Source organism: Anas acuta, chromosome 16 (genome assembly GCF_963932015.1).
Source record: "Anas acuta chromosome 16, bAnaAcu1.1, whole genome shotgun sequence".
Lineage (NCBI taxonomy): Eukaryota > Metazoa > Chordata > Aves > Anseriformes > Anatidae > Anas > Anas acuta.
In genome coordinates, this window is record NC_088994.1 from 2,222,578 (window position 1) to 2,248,857 (window position 26,280).

Below are 26,280 nucleotides of genomic sequence, written 5' to 3' on the forward strand. Positions count from 1 at the left end.
GGGTTTTGTACTTCTTGTTTTGTTTTTGTCAACAGCTGGTGCTTCTCAATTGCCACCAATTTCAACTAGACTGAAATGAGTTTACTTGTAGAATATCAATATGTTGACAATTGACTGATCAGAAGCAGACAGAATGGGTTGTGAATGGCCTGACTAACCTGATCTCCTATGAGAAGATGATTTTCAGTAGATGAGGGAAAGGCTGTGGATGTTGTTTACCTGGATTTTAGTAAAGTTTTTGACACTGCTTCCCCCAGTATTCTCCAGGAAAAACTGACTGCTCAGGGCTTGGAGAGGCGAACAGTTTGCTGGATGAAGAACTTCCTGGGTGGGTGGGCTCAAAGAGGCCTAGGGAATGGAGTTCAGTCCAGTTGGTGGCTGGTCACCAGTGGTGTCCCCCAGGGCTCGGTCTTGGGGCCGGACTTTGGCATGGGCTGCCCAGGGACATGGTGGAGTCCCCATCCCTGGAGGTATTTAAGAGACTTGGATGTGGCGCTAAGGGACATGGGATTTGGTAGGTCAGGTTGACTGTTGGACTTGGTGGTCTTGAAGTTCTTTTCCAACCTAGGTGATTCTATAATTACCTTTGGAGGAAAATAATTCAAAGTAGTCTGGAAGGTGCATATGACTCTTCTAAAAATTAGCTGTAAAATTGTGGGTCAGATTCGCTGGTGAAAAGCTGACATTAAGTTTTATGTTTGTTTAGTCGTAGGTAAAACTCCACCTTCTTCCAGTGCAAGCACCCAGCCTCTACCAGAAACTCCAGTTCTTACCCGCTCTGCAGCCCAGACTCCACCAGCTGGTGTGACAGCAACTACCAGCACTACTTCTACTGTTAGTGCTCCATCTGCAGCCACTGGAAGCCCTGTGAAAAAGCAGAGGCCTCTGCTGCCTAAGGAAACAGCCCCTGCTGTGCAGCGAGTAGTTTGGAATTCTTCAAATAAATTTCAGACATCTTCTCAAAAATGGCACATGCAGAAGATGCAGAGACAGCAGCAACAGCAGCAGAACCAGCAGTCTCAGTCACAGCAACCTCAGTCCTCTCAAGGCACAAGATACCAGACAAGACAAGCAGTTAAAGGTATACACTTTCTAACTCAATGTGCCCATGATGCCATAATTCCCCAGTAGTGATCTCAGTGGTCCAACGCTGCCTAACCAGGAATTCTTCCATATAAACAAAATCTCAAAGTCTGGTTCTACTCTAAGTGACTTTAAAATACAACAACTTACTCACCATACCTGCTCTTTCTGGTGTGTATTTAGAGACATGTCTCCTTATTTGAATGACAAAACATTTGTGCATGTATCTGTAAAATATTTTTGCCATTCTTAGCTGTCACAGATTTGAGAGAGTAAACAGAACTATTTTCTGGATTACGTGATTAAATCATCAACTCTATTCCAGTTGCACAATTACCACCACCACTATCTCAGTATCTACAAACTGGATCCAATTTTATCTGTCAAGAAGCTGATTTGTAGAGTTTTTTTTTTCATACAGTAATTTGTTAACAATGAAATTACCCAGGCTGCATTTGTCTTTGAAATCCCTGTTGATGGGAAGAATCAACTCTTAATAGGACTCTGATACCAGTTCACTGGGCAAACAGTCTGGCATGTCACAGTGTTTTCACAACTGTTTTCTTACCATCCTTTTGCCAGAGGTTTTTGTAATAGTAGGCGCATGGTTATGTAAGCTAGCATCTCAACTACTTCAGTTCAAAGAACAGCAGCTTTATGCAAATCTAGCTTTATTTGTAGTTTCAGATTAATCAGCTGAACTATTTTCAGGTGTGCTAGATACATTCAGATATATTCTCCATTCTGCTAATGCTACCAGCAAGCCAGTAATTTCTTACATAAGAGAGGCTTACATATCATACACATACAAACATTTACCAGAGTGACATTTCCCTGCTCCCAAACTGTTTTTGTGACTCATTCAAGAAGTGATGAAGAAGTGTTATTTTTCTGCTTATAGACTCCACAAATTTGGTACAGAAATATTCAGTGAGAGAAATAAAGGGGAAACTTGGTGTTTTATTTTTATAGTCATGCCTTAGTATGAGCTCAATAACATGGACTAAACTTTGAATGTTCAGCCCATGAGTGTGTTTTATCAACATACTATTGAGTGCATCACAGCTATATTCTGTCTTATGTATTATATGCTAGAAATATCACATGAAAACATTCTAAAATATGTAGCTTTTTGTACGTACTGAAATGACATAAAAATAGTGCCTAGGGATAATTTGAAGAACTATTGTATTTCAGTTACTTGTCTTTTGAAGATATCAGCAACTGAGACATCTTTATAATGTGAATCGCTTAAAGAGTTGTCTAAAAAAATTAAGGCAGGTGAGTCATTAGGGATGTAAAGGTGAAAGGTATTTGCTCTTATTTTTGAATTACCAACTGTTTTAAAATTATTTGAAATATTGAGCAAGGATGAGAAAGCTTTTCCTGTTTGAGTTAACTCAAGACTCTCTTCCTGTTTAATTCTCTGAAGAAATTCTTTACTTTAATGAGTTAATCTCATGTTGCATTCCTTGCTCTGCACCCAGCCAATGGCTGAGCTTGAGCTGGATGTATGTATATTAAAGACATCACAACTCAAAACTAACGATAATTAGTAGCATTAGTAAAAAAAAAAAAAAAAAAAAGAATGCAAATAACACCAGAAAGTGAGACTAAAACAGACCGTCTTCAACAGTATCTCACTAAACCTTGTTTAGAAAACAAAAAATAAAAATATGCTATTAGTTGGGAGTTCTGCAAATTGAGAGGTTAGGAAATGCTAAGGGAGACTTTTTCATTGGCCAGTCTAAACTTGTAAGATTTGGAGTTGTTTGCTACGTTACCTTTAAGCCTTGTTAATAATGTATCAATTCAGTGACTGGGCACTGTATAATCTGTTGATTAAATAGCACCATTGTATAAGTAAGACAAATCTTGGAAATGGTTAGGTGCATATATTTAATGAGCATTAAAATTAGAAAAAGTTTGCCTATTCATTTTCATAATCGTTTGTGATTGATGATCTGCTGTATGTTTTCTTTCCACAGCTGTGCAGCAGAAAGAGATCACCCAGAGCACTTCCACATCAACCATAACCTTGGTTACAAGTACTCAACCGATTTCTATGGTTACAAGTTCTGGATCTGCAAATACACTTTCTTCCTCAGTTAATACAGACTTGCCAATTGCAACAGCTTCAGCTGATGTGGCTGCAGATATTGCTAAATATACTAGCAAAGTAAGTTCTTGGATAGGATTTTCTTTATTTTTTTTTTCATGAATTGAACTTTCAAATATCTAAAATTTTAAACTGTGAAATAAAAACTTTATTGTGAAATTAATAATTGTTATTATATATTGTATACTCATTCTGCTGGGTAGAAACAGCTAGACTTTGGTGACAGTGCTGAACCATCATTGTGCAACTGGCTGAATGCTGCCATTCTAAGCCAGAGTGTATGTACAATATGCTCTAGCTGTCCAGGTACTTCAGACTCTTTGGCTCTCATATTCCCCATTGCTTCTTTTGGTTACACTGTGTTCAGTTTTGGCCTGTTCTTGGTAAAGTGTAGATAGTCCCATAGCATCATATTTACAGTAAACATTAATATTTCATTATCTGTATTTAGTAACACACAAATATGTAGCTTTGTTTTAAAACACAAATATTAAAAGCATAAGAATTAATCTTGACTATCAACTTTAAATGTGGTCAACTTTCATATGGTCTTGGTAGGATTGTCAGTGGTAAGCAATGTCAGTAAATGCCTTTTTTTCCTCTTTTTTTATTTTTATTTTTTATTTTTTAATTTGTCTTTTCTCACAAACTCAGTTATATTTTTTGTTTCTAACTGACTTCAATAGCAATGTCTTGGTAATTAGAAGGTCAAGCTGTTCACCAATTCAGGACAATTAAAAAAATCAGACTCCTGATAAATAATGTTGTCTTCTACCTTCTAAAATAGTCCTTTAAAAGTAGATCCAGGTAAACATATATATATACAGCTATGTGACCTTGATAGTAATAGAACTTCATATTAGAGTGGTTACAATGAAAAGTAAGCTGGTATCTATTAAAAATGTATATCAACTTTTTTTTTTTTTATTTTTGTGTTTCAGATGATGGATGCCATCAAAGGAACAATGACTGAAATTTATAATGATCTTTCAAAAAATACCACTGGAAGTACAATAGCTGAGGTTAGTGTAAGATTAAAAAACAAAAACAAACAAACAAACAAAATAAAACTGCTTCTATTTAACTTTGAAAGTTGTGAAAATAAATAACTTTATTTCACATGGTATAAAAATATCATATAATCATATAGTACTGTATAGCTATTCCTATAATACATTATATGTGAATGCTATCTAGAGATCATATTTTTTTTGCTGTTACAGAAGTAATGATTAGTGTGGTAGAGAAAAACACAGAAAAAATATCAGTTGGGCTCTATAAGATAAGCAGAAAGATCACCAATAAATACAAGCAAAACTGAGGAACAGATTTTTGATTCTGGTTAGAGAAATTAGAGACTCAACTAATTTTAGATGGAAGTCCAAATTTAATAAAAGTGCTTTTTGTTTTCAAAGAGTCCTGCACTTTTTATGGTAAGAAAATCTAGCAAGCAAATAGAACACTTTCCTCATGTTAATAAAAAGGAGCCTTAATGTAAGTGATGATCAACCTCTTCGTTATGGGCATGTTTTTCTGTATAATAGTTACGTATTCACTGCACCCTGTTTATTACTACTAAGTATTAACTTTTTAATATTTAGATTCGGCGTTTGAGGATTGAGATAGAAAAACTTCAATGGTTACATCAACAGGAACTCTCAGAAATGAAGCATAATCTAGGTATGAAAGTGACAGTTCAAAATCTTGTGTCTATCTTTTGTCCCAAATAGAAAATTTAAATGCCAGAAGTATACATTGTCTTCATCATATGATACTACAAATTAGCCCTGTAAAGGATAGAATACCTTATGGAATGTGCTGTGTTGATGTCAGTGGATGCCATTTCAATCCATACACAAAGTACTTTTGCCTGTGCATAGTAAATAACAGGTGTTCAGTCCTCTGAGACAAATCCAGGCTATAGAGAGCTTTTGATAGGACAGAAAAATTGCTTTTTTTTAATGCATCATTGGATAATCCCTCTTCAAGAGATATTTTATGCTGATTACTTCATAGTAACTAAGTAGGAAGCTAGCAAATGTTGTTCCAAGTTTTCAAGAAGGGTCTTGCTGTTGGAGGGGGGAACAGAAAATCCATCTTTCTTTGTATTTTGATCAGAACTGACAATGGCTGAAATGCGTCAGAGTCTAGAACAAGAAAGAGATCGTTTGATTGCTGAGGTGAAGAAGCAGCTGGAAATGGAAAAGCAGCAAGCGGTGGATGAAACTAAGAAGAAGCAGTGGTGTGCCAACTGCAAGAAAGAGGCCATCTTTTACTGCTGTTGGAATACTAGCTACTGCGACTATCCCTGCCAACAAGCTCACTGGCCTGAGCATATGAAATCTTGCACACAGTCAGGTAATCTTACTCTGGGTTGCATCTTTGTAGCTGAGGGAGTTAGGGTGGGTGTAATACACAGTGACTCAGTATTCCTCATTTACATGCGTGCAGATGTGCCTATGAAGAGTGAGTGATTGTGGACCGGCACACGAGTAGTGGCTATTCTTTTCTTCTTTTCCTTTAGCTACTGCAACACAGCAAGAAACTGATAATGAAATTAGCACAGAAACATTAAATAAAACATCACAGCCCAGTTCAAGTGTGCAGCCTACACCCACAGAAACAGCCAGCACCCCCAAGGAGAAGGAAGTTTCATCTGATAAAAGCAAAGAGAGTGTTACAGTGAGTATCATTATGGTCACTTCAAACTAAAGTAGTATGTAAGATTCCTCTGAAACCTACCCCTAAAGGCTTCCCTGGATCAGCCAGGAATTTGTAACCATTTGTGTATTTCAAACAGTGTGATTTGGGGAGTAAGATAGGCAGTTGTGGTTTGTTTGGTGGTTGTTGTTGTTTTTTTTTTTTTGTTTTGTTTTGTTTTTTTTTTTTCCTTCATCTTGGCAAAATACCTCCTTCTGTCCTCTGGGAACACCCTTTCCCCTTCACTCATTCCCAATAAAACCTTGTGTTGGCTTGACTCATCCTTCCAGCCAAGGGGGACTGGACCTCTTTCTCTCTCTCTCTCCAGGACCCATCAGTGTAGCTTCTGGTCTGGATCTTTCGATACAAGTTGCCTTCTGATAAGCAATACTGACTGCAGCACTTCCAAGCCCTTCTTGCCTGGGGGTTCAGAGGCCAAGCTCAAGACCTGCATTCAAATCAACTTGCTTTATCACAACAGACTGCCACTAGGGTACCACAATGTTCCATAACACTGATACAACAGTTCACCTGGATCTACAGTTAACGGAGCAGTGTGCAGTTATGAAATCCTCCATAGCATCTACTCTGATAGTATTCAGTAGGCAAGGATGAGCAAATGCTCTAATAAAAGGGACTTAACATTGCATATATAGAAAATGTTTATAGAGAAGATTTTGCTTTATAGGTAGGACTTGACTATTAGCAATTTCAGTACCGTTTTTCTTCTGCCCTTGCAAGATTTATTAAATGAAAAATTTTATGGGGGGGCTGATCCTTCAAACCCTTACACATGATCCCCTACATCCGTAGGAGCCTTGTTGTATTTTAAAATATTAAAAGCAAACTAATTTTGTAGTATTGTGATTCCAGCATGATGTCTCATTGAGATAGTCCTCTAGAATTGGGAAGCATAGTAAACTAGAGAGCTGTGTTCATTTCTTGACACTTTTGCTACTACTGTCTGATGTTAGATCTTTGGGCTTGACATGTCATCTAAGGGATTAACTTGGGAAACATTTAAAGAGGGGAAAAAGGATGTGCTGTTCCACCTGAATTCTTTGGGGAAGTTAGTTGAACTTTGGCTCAGTTGAAGTTCGTATGTATTGTCTGTGGCAGCACAACCATTGTATTACTGGAGAAATATGGGATGGGAGAAAATCAATTACCTAAAACTTTCGCCAGGGAATATTCCAGTTATACTAATCTGGAATTGCTTTCACGTAGGTGTTATACCTGAAACATCATGCTGTATACATTGATCATGTTCATAATTTGAATTTTGTTTTATTAACAAAGAAGTAACCTGTGAATTCATTAAGATACAAATTTTTAACACAAACAAAACATCCAACATAAATTTCATAATAATTATGACTAGGTGGAATTTATGTAAAAGCTGAGACTTTTACTGAGGTTACCTGTGCTGTCTCTGCAGATAGCAACAGGTGTGACAAGCAACCAGCCTATAAAACTGGTCCAGGTACCGCAGACCACCACCTATATTCCAACTACTCAACCCACAATTGTAAGTACAATATCATCATTTAAAGTCTGCAGTAGTACTGTTCCTGGCATTAAAATTGCTCAGTATTTCTGGGGGGTTGTCTCCGTACACTGTTCTATCAAGATATGAATTCACTGGTGTAGTCTCAACTTGCAGTGCAAAATGTCCTATTTTGCTGTGCAACATTCCACCCTATCATTTCATCCATTGATTATTACAAAGGTTGAGAAGCTCTCAGTAAGAACAGCTAAGGCACTGAGGACAGTCAGACTTCACTTTTTCCTTATTGTGTTAGTTATTTGTCCGTTTCATGTATATACTTGAAAACAACATCAATGTAAATATATAGAATTCATTTAAAATATCTTTTTGTCTATGGCATCCTAAAGAGATTTAATGAATTCTGAGCTATGCTTGATATTCCTGTGACATCTCAGTAACTCTGGAAAAAAAATACGCATTCAGCAGTAGTGTATCTCCCATGCAGTATTGCACATTAGCGTTATGAAATTATGAGAAATAGCATTGTGTTCAGACCTGTTTTTTTCCACTGAAAACTTTACCAAGGACACTTGAATACCCTAGTATCAGTCACCGGAGATGGGACAGAAGTGAGTTTGCTTTTTGGGGATTTTGCACACCATTCTATCACATTCTTTCAACTTGTGGTGTTCTGCGGTGTTCACTTCAGAGTCAGCACGGCAGCTGAGCTGACATTCTTACCAAAAGAGAAATGCTGATACTGCACTGGTAACTGAACTGCATGCCTTGTCTCAGTGGGGGTTCAGCAGAGAAGCCCATGTTTGGGTAACTTCAGTTCATTTTCTGCCTGAAGTTAGATAATTTAAATTCATTTTCATCCTGTGACTGTGACGCCTGGTTTGCTAAGTTATTCTGTCTTTCTCTCTCTCTGTGTACACACAGACATGCATGCACCTTCCCCGTCCAGCTGCAGCATACCACACCTGTGTGCGTTGGAGTATATGCACCTCCACACATACACGTGTTTCATAGCCATCATGCTCCACACAAAAAATGTATCGCTTATAGTGGCTGTCATGACTTGTCACATTCCTAAGCATTTTTACTCAACTCATTTCATCTCAACTGAGAGCACTGTGCACCTTTGCAGGATTGGCATGAAGTTACTTGGACTGAATTCCCATAACAAGGTTTTGTGTGTGTTGAAGTCAAACGGGAAACATCAGTGAAGTTAGGTTCTTTTGTGAATAGCTGAGAGGTTCTAAGATCATAAAGTGGTTTCGTGTAATATTCAGAAAAATGGCAGTTACCTTCATCAGTTTTCTGTAAAACAAAGTGTATTGACTTATGTAAAGCATTAAGTGGAACATCTGGAGGTTTCAACCTTTATTTCTGCATGTTTAAAACTTTGTACACGTATATGCATTAGTCTTGCACAGCTACAGACACCTCTGTATTCTAACAATTGCACGTGCAATTTAAATAATTTTAAACCTTAGTGCATGTTTAATATGTATACAAAATGTACATATGTGAAAAGGTGGCAGAGGTGGAGAATTTACCTCTCAGGGAATGATCCTAACACATTTAAGGAGTCTTGCACATTCCATTCACTCTAATACCTGAAACTTTTTTTTTTCATTTGTGTAAGCGTGTATATTTAAAAGACAAGTGTGGCAACCTTAATTTCCCCGCCTATACAACTAACAGTGACTTACACAATGGCTTCTTTAGGGTTCAATTTGCACTTTGTTTCCAGCTAGGAACTTCTCCCCTCTGAACAACTTCCAGTATATCTTCTGGGTACCATTTCCATTGAACTCTCTTTACACATCTGAAATCACTGTAAAATGACAAAAATCTTGAATTTATTTAGAAAGTTGGTTTCATTTTGGTTTTTATTCTTTCTGCAGTTAAATATTGTAAAAATTTGAATTCATCATCTTTGCATTCCAGGGAATGGAATGAGTAGGCTTCTGGAAGGCATAGACTTTGTCACAAAGGAGCTGATAAACACTCTAGGCTGTAATCCATCTCAGTAGGGATATTAACAATCTTTGGTGAATACCATTAAGACACTAATGTGATTTCTTAAAACAATGTGGGGAGACATTGGGTTTCAGTGAACTTATATTTCTTCTTCCGTGTTCTCTCTGGAACTTTACGCTAACAGTAAAGGGAAGACCTGGGCATCCCTTTCAGATTTCTCAGATTCTCACTTCTTGTTTCTTCCACTAAATATTGTGAACTGAAATGGATGCATTTGTTTGATCACCAGTTGTCCATCACTGGAATTGTATCAAAACATACTTGCAATTTGTATGTTACAGACATTTCTAAACTTTCTCACGTTTTTGTAGGAAAGGTAAGATAAAGGCTTAAGATTCAATAAATCCTTTTCCAGATCTTCCAGAGTGATGTGACCGTTACGAGATTGTTTAACATTCTTGTGCCTTTGTCTCTGCATCTGTAGAATCAATTACCACCCATAGAGATGTCCTGAAACTACATTTGTTAAGATTTATAGATCATGATCTGTATGATGGAAGTGAAAAATTTATTCTATATTAGTATTTTTACAGGGAGTATAAGACAGTTCCCAGTAATCCTGATGTTTTTGTTATCTATTTGTGTAAAAGTTAAGTACTTTTTTTGTTCAAATGGATGCTCTTTATTCTCTTTTGTGTAGACTGAATGCATGGGGGAGTTCCTTTTTGGGGAAAAAAAAATAACTAATGTGTAACAGGAATATACTTATAAACAAGGGTATTTTTGTACTCCGGTTTGATTTATCAAAACGTTTTTCAAATGACAAAGGATTTTCTTAGCCCTTTTTCATCTCCCCATGTATTAATTTGGGGAAATTATGTAACTGGACGTAGTAACTTTGAAAACCTAACTCTCCTAGCATAGTACATTACCTATAAGAACAACTGTCCCTGTAATTATGAAGTAGTAATAATACAGTAAAAAACTCTTGGCTCTAGGAAAGTAATATACTACTTTCTGCCTTGGAATAAGGTGACATTGTGGTAATAAAGGTTTTAATTCTTGCACAAAATTGGAACTTGTTCTGGATTTTCCCTGGAAAATAAATCTCTATTTCTGTGGTCATGTTTATATGACCTTTAACATAACAATATGTTTCTCTTGGTTTTAATTCACAGACCATTCCTGTAGTGGTAAGTCCTTCTGCTGGGACAGTGGCAATGAGAACTGGAGTTCAGTATGTTCAGACCACAATGCCAGTCCAAGTACGAAGAGTCTAACTGCTAACAAGAAGTCCATACAATTGTTGGAAAAAATAAATCTAATAGAAATGTGAAAAATAAACACAGTTCTTTGGATTAACCTCAAAGGTTCAGACTTTAGCTTTGTATATGTGTACAAAGCATTAACTACACTACATTAATGTAAAGCATTAGCGCTGGCTTAGAAAAGCTGAGGACAGGTAAGATCTGTGTTAAATCTATGCTTCTTTTGTAAATAATGTACAATTTGTGGATGTCATTAAAGTTAGAGTACCATCTCATTTTTATATTTGTATTGACTTTAACTTATAAAGAGTGTTTGAAGTTGGAAAAAGAAAGGTTTAAAATAGCCTTATCACAAGCTAACACTGAAAACTGGTCTCAGAAATTCACAGTTATGCATCAAATAATGTAATCAGGAGAATCTGAGCAACTTGATTTGCATTTGGATTGAAAACAATTTCTGCACTTTGAAACTCTTGTAGAATTTTTTGTTGAGCAACCAAATGATGAAGGGTATCTTTTTTTCTGTTAATTGTATTAGACGAATTATGACATTTCCAATCTGTGGACCTGAAAGACATATTTACATTGCTTTTTACAGTGACCAGACTGTTAAAATTGTTTACAAGAGACAAGTTGAAAATTCAGCCTAATATCAGGAAAGTTTGAAAGTGTAATACCAGCTGGTTGGTAGCATTATTTCTTATCACTAATATCAAAGATGAGAAAGGGTTTTGGTTTTGGCTTTCCTGTGCTTCACAGTTCAGTTTTATTTTCTTCTTCCTCTTCTTCTTCTTCCTTTTTAATCCTCTAAAAAGGACTTCGAAAAGTTTTCAAATGGAACAAGAGCTAGGTGTGGAGAAAAACATGGATCAGGAAACATGGGCAAAGGACTTTTGATGCTGGGCCAGAGCATGTATTATTTATATGATGGAATTTATGTTTTTATGTAAGCATGAAACAGTACAGTATGAGAGAAAGTAACCCATGAAAATGCTGTCTGTTACACTTATACTGTAGTACCATTTTGTATGTTGTGTAAAACGAAAGCATTGAACAAAGCAAAGGTGATGTATGTATATGAGAAAATTAATTGTATGATATCATTCCAGTACATTCTGTTGTACATTTTAGTCATGTTGATTTCTCCCATTGTTTATAAAAGAATGCGGTTTGTACAGTCTCCAGCTAGTTACCCATATTAGAGGGAAAAAAGTATTAGAAGAAAAAAGCGAGAACAGAATTATTCGTGAATTGCAGTTGTGTCAAAAATAGCCTAGCTGGCCTTATTTGTGAAGCATAATTGCTTTTAGCATATGGAAGTATTTTTTCACATTTTCTTTGTATAAAATTTGTATTAAACTTAAATATCTTTTTTGAAAATTGTGTTTCTTTGTGACTAAGACAGGTGACACGCGATATGCTTTGGGTTTCTCCAATTTTTCAAGAAACTTCACACTTTTTTATTAAACAGTTTTAGAAAAATGTTTTGTGTTCCTGAATTTCCAGTTCATTCAGTCTGGATGATTGCTCATTTCTGCACAGTCTCCAGATCATAGCTAATTTTGCTTATGTTGTGATTTTCTGCCTCAGCAATGTGGGACCTTTGAATCCAAGACTGTCAGATTTGAGAAAAAACAAAGCAGTGTTGACAGTCTGTAAGTAACAGTCCACATATGTAAAGACTCATTTTAATAGCTGCTATGGTCCAGTGCTTGATGTGTAACATTTATTCATCTGTTGCATTGGGGCAGGACACAAAGGATTGATCGCACAGCTTGTCAGGTATGCTTGTGAGTTGAGGTGGGGACTTCCATGACAAGTCCTGCTGTAGTCCTCTGCCAGGGCATGAAGTAGGGCAAGACTGCTATGTGCCTCTGTTAAAAGAACCAGAGGGAGCTGAAATAGCTCATTGTAAAATCTTACTATGCCTATTCTTTTAAAGTTCCTACTCCTGTAGGTATTTTGTTACATGCATTTATAAAATCAAACAATGTTCCCAGTGCTCCTGTTTAAAGAAAAGCACAAATCTTGCAAGCTTGAAATGATGTTTTGGCCTGCCCCATGTAGTTTGAATGTTGGATTAATAATGTTGGGATCTCTGAAGCCTCTATTTCAGTGATCATTGTTATTATTTATTTTTATTTTAATGGGCATTTCTTTTTTCTTTCCTCATATGGGATAATAGGTGACCAAATCCCAGTGAGGACTTGTTATCAGGCCAGGGTATCAAGGTATCATCTTAGATGTTCTGGTGACTGGTGTCCTCCCCTCATTTTAGCTGGTTATGGTATGAAGTTCATCAGTTTTCTGATGATTTTATCTAACGTGAGGGAAGAACACATCTCTGGCTTGGACATACCAGAGGAGATGACACTGATGTGATACGAGTTTAAAAGATTGGCTGTAACTTTATTTAATACAAATTCAAATGTCATGACTGGGCTTAAGCTGCATTTATCACTTGTGTATGGAGTACCTCCTACCCCTAAGGAGTGTGTCTCTTACGTAGGAGCCAAGCTTGGGAAAGATCGGTGGGCTGGGTCTGCAACTTCAACTTTTCTGACTGTTTATCTGTTGCAGAACCTGATTCAGTCCTGGCTTGAAGACAGCCAGACTCCTTAGTTTGGAATCTGGAGGGGCTGCCCTTGGGTTGTCCGTCTGCAGAGGGCAATGCCAGTGATTAGGTGTTGAGTTGCTGGGGGCAAGGGATAGTATAAATAATGGGAAGCCTTTTTGGCCATATATCATTTTGGGACAACTTGTCTTCACTATTCAGCTACAGGCAATGGATATGCCTCAGGTTTTCCATCTTGTATTAATAGCCTACTAGGAGATATGGGCATATTACTACTGATTCCTTAAGTTTTGGGGAGACAATAAGTTTTGGGGAGAAAATTAACTTTTCTTAGTTTGAACTTAGAAATCTCTATACTCTTCTTGCATTATCTCTTGGGTCTTCAGGAGGAAGAGATGGACACTGGAGTTCCTTAACTGGGCCAGTCATCTCTGAAGCTTTACCAAGAGATGACGATGTGTTCCTAGCTTTACCACACCTTCAGGAGCCCTGCACTGGTCAGAACGTGCTAATACAGCATTCAGGCTGCTCTGAGGTTTTGCTTTAGTCCACCAGGTGGTATGATGTGGATGGAGTTTACTATAGCAAAGTTTCCTAACAGAAACCTGATGTTAGTATATGGGTGTGACGAGCAGACAGATGAAGTTGAATCAATGCCATGCAGCTGTAACTGCCGTGGTGGCAACAGCCTGGCTCTGGCAGCTCTGGCTGGAGAAGAGGGAGGAGCTTTGTGGGCTGGCTAAGAATGCAGGGTTTAAGAATTTGCCATCAGTTGTGCTGTCACCTTCCTGTGCTGGTGCTTGGTGAATTAGGTTTTCAGTGCTTAAATCATGGAAAAGTGGTTATAGAGCAGAGGAACATGGAGCAAACAACAGCAACACAGCTCTTCTAGAGCCAAAGGCTCCAAGTTTCTCATCCTCTACAGTAGTGATGTGTCAGTTCAGAAGGGGTGCTATAGGCTCCGCTAGTCATGCTCAGTCTAAGCTTATCTATAACCAACTGAAATTCTTTACAGAGAGGTGGATCCACACCACCAAAGTCCCTCTGAATAACCCTTTCTTTGTGTGAATTACAGAGGATAGTTTTTAAAAACAATTGTACAGTTGCAGCTTAATTGAAGGCATTTAAAAACCTCGCTAAGCCAAGATTCTGTTAAGCAGCTTCTTAACACTTTGTCTAGAGGAAGCTTATAGCAGAGCCTAGCTGCCATCATGTGGAAAAACGCGAGAACTGCAAGGAAAAAAAAGTACAGGAAATTAGCAAAGTAATGACATGTTCTTCCATCCCCAATAACAAGGTACATTTTTGCAACAACTTCCGTTACAGTTTTTTGGTTGTTTGACAAAATGCTATTTTGTTATTGCATCTGAATTATTCAAAGCTTGGCAAGGTCCAAGTGTGATTTTTGGCAGAGCTGTTTTTAGAAATCATTCAAATCCAAGTTCTGTTTCAACTAAATAACTGAAAGTTTTAAGACAAAGAGACCTAAGAAGATAGCATCCTTTCCTGCCTGCCATCTCAGTGTTATTTTTGGTTGGTAAGAGCTATTATTTGCTTTGTGTTACACTCCACAAAACGAATGACTTGCTAGAAGTAGCAGTTGAGAGCAGATAGGTGGGAAGACCCTAAGGATAAAGTTGGGGAGGGGGGAAGGGAAGGAAATATTTTGTTTCAGTCCTGCACCTGAAGAGGATGGAGGGGAAAGGTATGTGGTATGGATCATTCCCTACAAAACACGTTAGGCTTTTGCAAAAGGAGTACATTAGGTGAGCGCAGTTTGGCAAATCATTCTCTATAGGCTCCAAGAATGAATGAGCACTGCTCATCAGAGAGCTAGGAAATGTACCTGAGCTTTAAGCCAGGCAAAAGCACAGGCAGAACTGAAATTTGACATGATGAGCAAAAGGTGCTCTTAGAAAATGGAGCAAATCTGTTGAATTCCTCTCTGGGGCAGCACTTGCAGGGGCTACAGGTGAAGGGAAAAGCAACTGTGCCCAGAAAGCCTGTTTCCCTTCACTGTCTGCTGGGAGAATTCCTTGATATTCGATTCCCAATGACAGCATAGGTCATGAATCTGTCTTCATCTGATCTTTGTCGTGATTGCAAGTTTTCCATTGTGTGTGTTGCTTTTTGTGTTACTTCTCATTTTAAGTATTCTGTATATTTGCTGTTTTCAGGACAAAAGGACTTCACAACTCAATTTGCTGTGGCCTTTTGCTCATTTTTCAACAATATAAGTAACTGAAACTTGGGAAAATAATCTCCAGGTTTCATTCTACTTTTAGTTTTATATATTGAAATATGCATGTTAAAATTAAACTGTTACCTTCTTATTTAGAGTCCTGGCATGCAAGAAAACCTTATGGTGAAAAGTGGAAGAGAAAGGATACTATGAATTATTGTGGTCTGTTTCTGCACAGTACCTCGTAAGTCTGCTGAATAAATAGCATTAGATACGAAGTTCTGGTCATGCAGAAGCTAACTGAGGTTTCAGGGATAAAACTTAGACCCTGATGAAGCCCACATACAGTATGCTACTTAAGAATAACTACCATAAGTGAGGAAGGTCCTTACCTGACAGAGAAGAGATGATCAAGAAATGCCGGAAGAGAGGGAGAAGGTAACACAGCTACATTAAACACTTCTAGGAAAAGCAAGAATTGCTCTGGCTTTTAGAAGCTGCTTTTAAGAGCCAAGTGATAACGTATCTGTATGAATTTATCTCCCAGTCACTGCAGTCTCAAGTCCCTGCAGCAGACCATCAGCACTTGAGTTGCACTTACAGCAATAGATTAAATACATATTTACTGTAAGTCAGCATTTCAAACTCCATTCTGTCTAAGAAGTATGTAACAGGTGAATTACTGCCCTTAATTTCAGAACAGAATAATTGAATGATAAACTTTTTCAGCTTTTTCTCCCATATCTGAGAAGTTTCTGGCTGAAATAGGCAACCCACATTATGCAAGTTTTCCGTTTGTTGCTTTGGGAAATAATGGAAAGTGCAAACAGTAAACATGCTGTGAGGCTGTAATAGTCTGGAAAATACTTTTAAAATGCTGTAAAATATTTTAAAAATGGCTTCCAGTGCATGCCTTTGCAATTGAGTATTTTGTCTTTTATAATAGAGATTGGTCTGCCCACATTGTTGGGGTTTGGGGAGGAGGTGTTGGAATCACAAAACCTGCAGCTGCTCCTGGGGAAAAATGAGTTTCTTTACTTTCCTTGATCACAACTCCACCAAATCAACAGGAATGCAGGAAGGTGCTTTACCATTACTGGTATGGGTTATTTGTTTTATTTTTTTTTGTTGTTCATTGTTCTGATAGGAACAGACTGAAATGGAGGCAGTGTAGATGGCTGTGGTAACTCATCACAAGGCTTCTGCTCTGGTCAGCAGGAGTTACCAGCTATTTTGGTGATACTGCCCCATGTGGGTGCTTAGAGGGGAAAGGTTATATACTCCCACGTAAGCCTTAGCTTTGCTGTATTTTGCAATATCTGCTGTCTCTAGGAAAATGGCTTGATTTTTCTTTCATCCTTTTGACAAAGGGTCTCTTCTTCTCTGCTACAGCAGAACAGGAATTTGGGGGTTTTGGGGGTTCACATGACATGGTTTGAGGTGTAGGTTGTTAGTTCTTCTAGTATTGTTATTTTAAGTCCCAGCTTTTTCAGACATCAAATACACGTGTCTGGGATCCAAATGGTACCAGAGGATCACAGCAGCAAGGAAATCTTCGCTCTGGCCCCCAAGTGAGACTCTGCTTCCTTTACAAAAGGTTAGGAAAACAGTTGAGATTATGGCATACAAAGGGTCTGATTATGAAATTATGGGAATATTAGCAATCAGTAATTGGTAGCTTTAAAAAGCTGTTTTCTTTTATTCTGCAGCATTGTATTCATATGTCATCTATGAGGGAATGATAGTGTAGAGGATGTGATGAATATGACATGCAAGTTTAGAGGCTTTTTTTTTTTTTTTTTTTTTACTTGTTTGGAAACGTATTTTGGTCAAAGTGTGGGAGAGGAGCTGTGACAGCAGCTACTGCACCCTCATACTACAGTCCCATTCAAGAGTCCAACCGGTGTTATCTCACCAGGTATGTGTTTCACATCCCCTTATCTACTTAGGTTCCAACAGGTTTGAATTAGAGGTTCAGAAGGGTACTAACATACTGCCACTTTGTGTATTGTTCTGCCATTTTGGGGCAGAATTTGGTATCAGCCATCTTTTTAATAATGGTACTAACATGATTTGTTTGGTTTGTTCACCTCAGATTCAGCTCTACTGCTACTTATTTGAGAATGTGGTCACATTATAGCTGTACTCTGACCTGGTTGATGATGTGACTGTGAAAGGATTTTATGCTGTAACTGTGCAAATGCATTGAAACAGTTGAAAATACTAAGCCCTTTGTGTTCAGGAGTAACAAAATGTTACAGATACATTGAAACACAGGTGAAAAGGCCAAGCGAAGCCCCTGTATGTGTGGGGCATGCATGTGTTTGCAGGCCTAATGTATGTTCACAAATAAAAAGCTGTTACAGATACCTTCTTCCAGCCATCTGATTCCCTGGAACAGTAAATCTTCATGGTCTGGCTCTAGTGAGAGATGAATACCTGCTACTGTGACTGGAAGGAAACACTACGCTAAGTCTGACAAACAAACATTCCTAACGCTGGTGTACACCACCCTCATCAGTTCTGTTACCTGTGGGTAAGTAAAAATCATTAGCTGGGAGGATATATGGAGAAACAGTAATATAGTAAGCGGAGCACCAGCAGGCACTAACAGAGAACAAAATGCCGCCAAGAACTTTGGAGACAGAAACAACAGAGCTTGAGAATCTTTAAATACAATCAGAAAGCAAAATCTTCTAAGAAGCCTTGCGGGCTGGGTGGGAATCACTCTTGACTCAAATAAGGCAGGTGTTAGATTTGGAGTATCAAGCAAGAGCAATTAGCTGATTGACAGGGTGTTAAAAGCTGAAGTCTGCTATCCCTGGCAGACTTGTTCCTTTTTCAGAAGTTTTATTCATAGATGTGCTTATCTTGCAAGTATCTGTCAGTTCTCCAGTTTGATTTCTTTGACTTGTGATAAAACTGCCTACCTGGGACACTCATACACTGCTGGAAAACCTTGAGGGAAAAATTCTACCAGTTGCCTCTCAGCAGACCCTGGGACAAGCAGTGCCTCTGCTAGAAAAATCACATTTTAATTTGTGTGTGTTGTACTCAGCCCAGAGACCAGCTCTTTGCAAATGCCTCCAAAGCATGTACTCACAGGATGTTTCTGTTCATGCCTGCTGTTGATGAGTATGGCTAACATTTTAAAACTGCTGCAGGGCTGCAACATTTTGAGCCCAAGACTGAGATCGCGTTCTCTGTTTGAGTCCTGCAGAAAATCCCCTCTCAAATCTAGCAATGAGTCCGTTTCCTGTGGTAAAAGTATTTTAACATTGGGAGCGTCACTCAGGCTTGTGTAGCACTTATGTAGCACTTGTGTAACACTTGTAATTTGTGCAATATATGTGTGTTTGATCGTGTTTCACACATGATAGATAAGGGGATTGTGTTACTTGCAGCGTTGCTCTAACACCTTGTTCCTGTGAGGCTGTGATCCTTGTGAGGTCATTTGGTGCAAGCAAGAAAGAGCAGTTTTGAAAGTGAATCAGATTCAGCCAAACCCAGAGAACTGCAACATGTTGACAGCAAGAATTAACTGCCAGTTCAGCAGAAATCCTAAAGCTGAAACATACTTGTAGATGCATTTATTTACATAAAAATAAATATGCACAGTTGCAATATTTGCTTGCCCTGTATCTTCCTCTGCAAGAAAAGTTGGATTTGCTGACTATCCATGTTCTTTTCCAGTGGACAAAGCCACTCTCTTCACTCTGCGCACCAACAGACAGAATAGTTGGCTACAGACTCCGTTTTGCCTCTGAGGGGCTGTGTTCAGAGTCGTCCTAATCCAACCCCACCTTGAAAGGAGGAGTATGTATTCTACATATACTCCTAGGCCCAAGAGCAGCTGGAGAGAAGAGAAGGCAGGTAACCTAGTTCCCCAAAATGTAAACATTTTTTTATTTAATGCCTTTCACTCATCACAAGGTACTTTTCCCCCACCCCCAACCCCCCAAACCAAGATGGCAGCATAAGGCACCGTGTAGACACATGCACAGTCCACATACCATCCATGTAAGATTTAAAAACACAGCTATAGTTCTTACCGGCAGTCCCATGTGTCCTTATTGTTACTGTACACAACATGATTTTCCCCAGAGATTGTCCTGGAGAAATGCACTCTTAATTTAGAATGGCAGGACTCTCCCCACCCACCCACCCACCCCAAAAAGCCAGATTAAAAACACAGGTACAGAGCTTAATACCAGAGTAATGAGATTAGTTCATAAATTAAAAAATACAAACAAAAAAATCAACAGTTTCACTCTTATTTTCAGAAGGTCCCATGTGATATGATGTACTATGCACAGAGCATGCTCACGGACTCTTTACTATGTCCTCTTCCCCTTTTAAAAGAAAACTGACAAGTAGACCCAAGACTTCTAGTGTTTGTTGTCGATGGCAAAAAGGCAGTTACAGCTCTGTGCATCCGGCTTAAGTGTGTAACTGCAGGCTCCCCAGAGTTATCTGAAGGCTTTTCCTCTGTTCAAAAGAAGAAGGACTTGGTACAATGTTCTTTGGCTGCAAGTTCTTAGAGGCTTCCACTGAAAGGGTTCTCCTTCAAAAAAAGAAAAACTGCAGTTGCTGTGGGATTTTTTTTTTTTAATAAGAAAATGCTGAGGAATAGGCGGAACCGATGTAATAGTTTGAGTGAAGCCCTCACAGTGCTAAGATGTTGGGGTCTGCTACAAATATTCAAGTTCCAAGGCGTGCCGAAGAGCTTCCAGGTCAGCATGACAAGAGATTCTCCAGAATGGCATGTTGTGCTAGAGTGAAACCAAAAGAGGGTTTTTTGTTTTGTTTTGTTTTGGTGGATGTTGTTGTTTAATACTGAGATGAAAACAAATTTCTTAATTTGGACCCTCAATAACAGAGCTTTGTACTTGGGCCACCGGGTTGTCATGGTGTCACAGGCAAGGAGGCTCATCTTAGAGAGAAAGGAAGGAAGAAGGAAGTTTCTATTTGCTGAGGCATTTCTCCTATGCAGAGAGGAAGGAAAGATCTGCCACAATTTGTGAGTGTCCTGCTTCAGGGATGATGTAGGATGCAGGCAGACTTTCTGAATGTACTAGCCACTAAACTTTACCCTTGTATTTTTTTTTAGGGATTAATTAAGAAAGTTTCTAGAATTTCAGTACTCTTAGAAACAATTTTCTTGCCACTTTATGATGTTTGCCTATAGTAACAAACTATACAGGATTCTTAAGCATTGTAATCCTATCCTCTAACGCAAGGTTCAAAGTTATTCTGTTTGCTGTAAGTGAAAGCCAGTGCATCACAGCCAAGTAAACAATATATTTATCACAAAATGAAGTTATTTAAACTTACAAAGATGCAATACCATACAGAGACAAAATGCTTTCTAACAATTACTTCCTTTTCCTAATTAACTGGAGCAATAGGTCATGCTACATTTCCTGGAAAGGTAGGAACTGGTATCATTGCTCAGATCAATTTTTCATTTAGTGTAACACTGCTGCCTCAGAGAAAGGTGCAATAGGTTTATATGACAATCCATCCTCAACAAAGTCTCCCAATTCTCATTTTTGAGAGACTATCATATGTACCTCTGCCTCCCTGTTGTTCAATTCATATTAATTGTGATAAATCTGAAGTCATGTATACAAATGTCCAAGTTCTAACCAGTCATGCCACTTGATATCCTAGCATCTAGACAAATCAGCTATGACCTACTATTAGCTTCTTTATGATAATGAGATCATCTAATGAGAATTGTGAATATACCATAGGAAAACAAAACATCTCTGAAAGATTCCAGCTTTTTGTAAGTGCTGTGAAACAAGAGAGATTCAATTAAACAAAGGACCCGAGATGGAAACTATAATCTGGTAAGGTATAAATAGTTCTATCAAAGTCCAGTTCTAACAACATAGTTCTGTAAAGATTAGCAATGGCTGCAATTGCCATGGCCACTTTTTATGTGAAAATATCAAAATAATTAGAATTTGCTTTTAAATGTTAATTTCAACTCTTCTAGGTATGTTCTGGTCAGCCTGTGGTTTGAGCTGCATTTGTTTCTTATCCAAAACAATTCAAACAATTTTACTTTAGATCAAAGATACGCAGCTCATACTTGCACTTAGATTTTATGATAAGATCGTTGTTTTCTTAGCTTCCTCCCAGAATACAGGTATCTGTACAGTCAACGTGAAGTATGCAGTAACTAAGCCTTAATTGACAAAGTGTATTGCCCTTCTAGTGTGAGAATAATTCCTGAATTTATCACTGTAAGCATACTGTTTCTGAATAAATAGGATAAACAAAGCTTTAAAGAAGAGATGATGCTGATGAAGGGAGAAGATCCTTTTCCAAGTCTACCTACCTGTATAAAAAAACCTCCAGTGTAGTGTCTATTGCCACGCATCTGATGTTTAAGTACAACTCAAGTTTCCCTCTGGTATGTTGCCTATCAGTAAACAAATGCTTCCTTCAAGCTATTCATCAGTGTGTGTAGAAACAGCAAGCAAACACAGACCTCTGAAGTGCCTGGACTCCATTGCTCTGCAATTTCACTTTAAGAGGAAGAGTTACTTCCTTCTCCCTTCCCTTCCCCTGGTTATTATTAAACCCCTCCCATTAAATTATCTATTTTTCCTTCTTTAAAGGGAAGAAAGCTTGGTCTCCCAGCCTCTCCTGCTGCTCAGCATTTACAGATTTACCGCTCATCAGACAGGTGAAGAAAAATGACCCACTAAAAAAAGGAGATATTATCAGTGCTGTCGGCAAAACAGTGAAAGGCTCTTTGCCTGTCCTCTCTCTCCACTTTTTTTTTGTATAGAGCTCAGGTGTGTAGAAGTCTTGACTAATGATAGTCATCAATCAAAGGAGGTGACAGCCCAGCAAAGAATGTGCTCTACTAATGGGAGAGCTGCTTAGGCCAGGAAACACAAGCAAGAGGACTCTTGAAATCCTGCCTCTGTGAGCCCGCTGAACCTTCCCACATCTTCATACTGCCAGGGAGCCTGGTGGCCTTTGATGCAGTCATGTTCACTGACCCACTACCTTTGAAGTATGGTACTGGGCTGTCAAAAGCAGCAGCCTATTATCACTTCATTCCCAGTCATGCATTCTGGACTCATCTCTGAGGACTCCTTAACCCTTCATGAACTAGAGAACCCTCTGCAAATCTGAGCAGTTTTCAAAGGGGTGGGATTTGTTGTTTTATTAGTAAGGCTAAATGTATTATAAGAAGGAGGGGTTTGATAATGACTTGAGATACAATTCTGGGGCTAGAACATGTGCTGACCACCTTATTTATTTGCTGGGATCCTTTTGTTCCTGGGTTTATGCACCCACAGGAATTAGATTTGTTTGAAAAGTCTTTGCAGAAGCTTCGTTCAGAATGAGATGTCAGGCTCTCCAGCATAAAGTCAAGCCTCACAGCTGAGTTACCGTGATGTAATATTCTGTATATTACCTAAGCTACCACAACCATCTGTGTGTCTCCTAAAAACTAATCAGTTTGCTGAAGATGGGCCTCATGCAGTCAATCCCTGCATCTCGATTCAAGTGCAGTGCTCCTGAAGCAAATGCAATTCAATCACATTGCTGCAGGTACAACAGGAACACAAAACTCAAGATGCACAAAGATATCTTGAAATTAATGCTTGCCATTAGAAAACTGTATTCCTGTCTCTGTAAAGCTAAATAAACAGAGATTCCAGGCAGGCTGCTGTTCTAAAGATTAGGAAATGAAAACTGTGGCACTTCAAATCTTACGTTGCACAATTTAGTTGGTAAATGTGACTACTTTCTGTCTTCAGTTGTTACCTTACTGCCACTCTTGTGTTTCTCTGATACACTGACATCATTTGTGCATGGCAGAAGATAATTCCTTGCTGTAACTCTAAATCTCATTTTTTTTCCTCGTAAATCATTGTAACCAGAACATGGGCTTTGGTCTTCTTAAACTTTGCTTGTACTTTCTCTGAGCTCTGGAATCCCAGCTTCTCTCCTCTTACAGCCTACTGAAAAGAAAGATGCTTCAACTGGTCCCTGAAACTTCAATTCCTGTTTCACAATGAGTGAACTGTGGACACTAATGGCTGTAGAACTCAATTGGATGCAAGGGTTAGTCCATTTAATTATTTCTATGTCTACCTATGCCAGTGGGCTATTCATCAAGCATGAAATGTTACAAACTGTGGGCTTATCATTCCTGACCATACTGCTGTCAGAGTTTTTGTTCTACTTCAAATTCTGTATACCTTCCCAATTTCATTTTGCTTGTGAAATTAATCACACTGATCAATAAATCATTAATATAGGCAACAGCTCAGTACTGGTCCTTTTGGTATTTACTGTAATGATGTTATGCCCTATGACCTCACTGAGTCATAAATAGAAATAGAAGTGTGCATACATGCATGTTCTAATAGACCATTCAAAACGAATTCCAAGAATTTGGACTTCACAAAACAAAAATAACAAAAACAACAAAACAGCTACAGATCAGAAATTCACCCTGCTTGCTCATCTGAGATCACACACTGGAGTTTTCCTTTTCTTGTGTTTAAAGCCATCTTTATTAAGCAAGAATGATTCCTGGAACACGTGACAGAACAACTGCCTGAAAAATTTCACTAACTGCCAAGGTGGAGGGAGGATTTACAGTATGAAATAGCTCACATGGTTGTTAAGCCATTTGCATATTAAGAAATTAGACCAATTCTAAGCTGTTTCAAATGGAGGGAGCTTCATTAAATGCTTAAGTAAAGAATGAGCCATTGAAATGAAAATGTGGAAGAATCCAGGATGGCATCCACAAACTGTACCTTTTTTGCTCCCTGTTCCTCTTCAACACCGTCTCCTATTACAATGTACACGGCTTTCCTTCCAAACCTTTGCATTATTCTTTCAAAACAGCTTTCTTTCCCTGAGAAACAGAAGAGAAGATGCATATTTTATCTGTACACATACAACAAGTGGGGCTGACATTCAGGTACTGGAACTGAAGTTGGAACCTAATTGAACTTGCTGCATTGCTCATTTTCTTTAGAAATTAGAACCCAACTTAATCTTCATGTGAGATGGATTCTTTCCATCCCATGAAAGCTACTAGCACTTTCTTTATTAGCTGAAGACTTCTAAGTGCTGCAAGTTTTCTGTAACCATTGTGACTGATGAATTACTTAGACTGGCCATTGGTAGAGTGATACGATGGTCACCATTTTCAGTTTTGAGAGCCCTCTTCTGCTTGTTCATAAAAAACAAACCTCAAAAGTTCAAACACTTAAACCAAAAGGGACAGAAAACAAAGCAAAAAAACCTCCAAGCCAACCCTATCAATATTTATTACTCTCACAGCTTCATAAAACTCATTCAGCACACTTGACTCCAGCAAGAGCAACAGGATCCAAACAGTGTTTCTGTAACACGTACAACCAGACTGCCTTCCTTCTAGCTAGGTGCAGTTAAGACCCAACATACTTTAGCTGCTCCACAAGGTGGATATTTTTCAGACTTGTTCCCTCCCAGAGATGCTTGGGAAGACTTGATTTTTTGTACACTGTACTAGCTTAAGTGTGGTCAGTCAGGATGCAAATCACAGATGTGTAAACATGGAGCTAAAATGAAAGTTCACACATTGCTTGTTGTGATCAGGTTGAGTGGATGTGCCTGACTTAGGGACAAAAATTCAATCTGTCTTTGGTGAGGCATAAGTTAGTTTGTTCTTACCTGTTTTTGTTGCACTGTAAATATTTTCAATGGGGAAGACAGTGCCCAGTCCATAGAGAAGAACTTTTGCAAGAGCTGGTATAAGCTGAGTTGTGGTGACCAACACATTCACACAGTTAGGCCTAGAAAACAAAAGTTAGTAGAAATGGCAATATGTGTTTCTCTCTTTTACTCTAAATTGAAAGATGGCAGGAAGCAAACCTTTGCAAATGCAAGTTCTCCAGCCAAGGGCAATTATGGAGCTAGAAGGATTATGCAGCTAGAGGCAGGTAATCTTAGTACTGGTATTGTCTCTTTATCAATTTAATAGAACGAAAAAAAAAAAAAACAAATCATCAGCAGTGATGCAGCCTTACTGCATGCATGCCAGGATCTATTTTGCAGGAATTTAAATGCTATCTAGGTAATGGCCATGCTTTTGTTCTTTGAGGATGTTCAGGGATAGAAGGGCCCTTTCCTTCTCTAAATCTGTGCACAGGAAAAGTGTACTGCAGAGGAGGCAGTCATGGAAAGGCAAGAAATAAGGGCTGGTTTTTCTTTTGCTCAGTTCATCATCTCAAGCTAACCCCAACACGTCTGACCAACATGTGCAGACAGGCCTCCCACAAGTTTGGCCAGCAAAGTCCTATAAATGTGTCTCAATTTGTTTAGAGGGGGAAAAAAAAGGGAAGCAAAGGAGATCCTGGATCAAGCCCGTAGGCAATTCTTTAAGCTGTTCTTACCGGGAATGTATCAAATTCAGCGCCTTCAGAGCATGTGTGAGCCAGAGATCAGTCAGCGCTTCGAGTTCTGCTCTTAACTGCAGCCAGGTTTCCCTCTTAGGAGCTCCTATTAAACCTGTAGGCAGGGAAAGCATCTTTGCAGAAGCACAGAAAGAGAGCTGCGTGGCTTTGTATGTAGTATGCCAAAGGCCTCCCGGCTGTGTTCTGAATCCTGCCTCTCCTAAAGGCCTTTCTCCTGGCCTCAGTGCAGGCTGCTCCCCTTTACCCACAGCCATGTCACTGCAAGGTTCTGCTCTGAGGTCCATAAACCCAAACTGCAACACATGCCTGTGCTACTAGAGCTCAGCTTCCTTCCTCTCTGAGGGAGTAGTATCAGTCACCCGCAGTCTGCAGGACCACGTTAAAACATCTTGGAGTTATCACAGAGCTCATATGGGAAATGAGCAAG

General features: G+C 38.7%; 2 protein-coding genes across 12 annotated transcripts in view; one reads left to right on the forward strand and one right to left on the reverse strand.

Annotated features, from left to right (window-relative positions):
- Positions 1-12,028, forward strand: part of ZMYND8 (zinc finger MYND-type containing 8) — a 65,123-nt gene extending 53,095 nt beyond the window's left edge. For 2 of the 7 annotated variants that reach the window (XM_068700736.1, XM_068700738.1), the window contains exons 15-21: positions 707-1,081; positions 3,072-3,262; positions 4,144-4,224; positions 4,804-4,882; positions 5,321-5,560; positions 5,727-5,884; positions 7,341-12,028. In XM_068700736.1, coding sequence (XP_068556837.1) covers positions 707-1,081; positions 3,072-3,262; positions 4,144-4,224; positions 4,804-4,882; positions 5,321-5,560; positions 5,727-5,884; positions 7,341-7,538 — 1,322 coding nt within the window. In that variant the 3' untranslated portion in view covers positions 7,539-12,028. Of the gene's footprint in view, positions 1-706; positions 1,082-3,071; positions 3,263-4,143; positions 4,225-4,803; positions 4,883-5,320; positions 5,561-5,726; positions 5,885-6,230; positions 6,761-7,340 lie in introns of those variants that run through there. The other 5 variants (XR_011102003.1, XR_011102002.1, XM_068700737.1 and 2 more) reach the window with 5 other exon arrangements.
- A 6,952-nt stretch (positions 12,029-18,980) lies between these two features.
- EYA2 (EYA transcriptional coactivator and phosphatase 2) overlaps positions 18,981-26,280 on the reverse strand; it is a 72,665-nt gene continuing 65,365 nt past the window's right edge. For 3 of the 5 annotated variants that reach the window (XM_068700745.1, XM_068700742.1, XM_068700741.1), the window contains 4 exons: positions 25,833-25,947; positions 25,111-25,232; positions 24,207-24,307; positions 18,981-20,177 (listed from right to left, as the gene is read on the reverse strand). In XM_068700745.1, coding sequence (XP_068556846.1) covers positions 20,097-20,177; positions 24,207-24,307; positions 25,111-25,232; positions 25,833-25,947 — 419 coding nt within the window. In that variant the 3' untranslated portion in view covers positions 18,981-20,096. Of the gene's footprint in view, positions 20,178-20,266; positions 20,391-24,206; positions 24,308-25,110; positions 25,233-25,832; positions 25,948-26,280 lie in introns of those variants that run through there. The other 2 variants (XM_068700743.1, XM_068700744.1) reach the window with 2 other exon arrangements.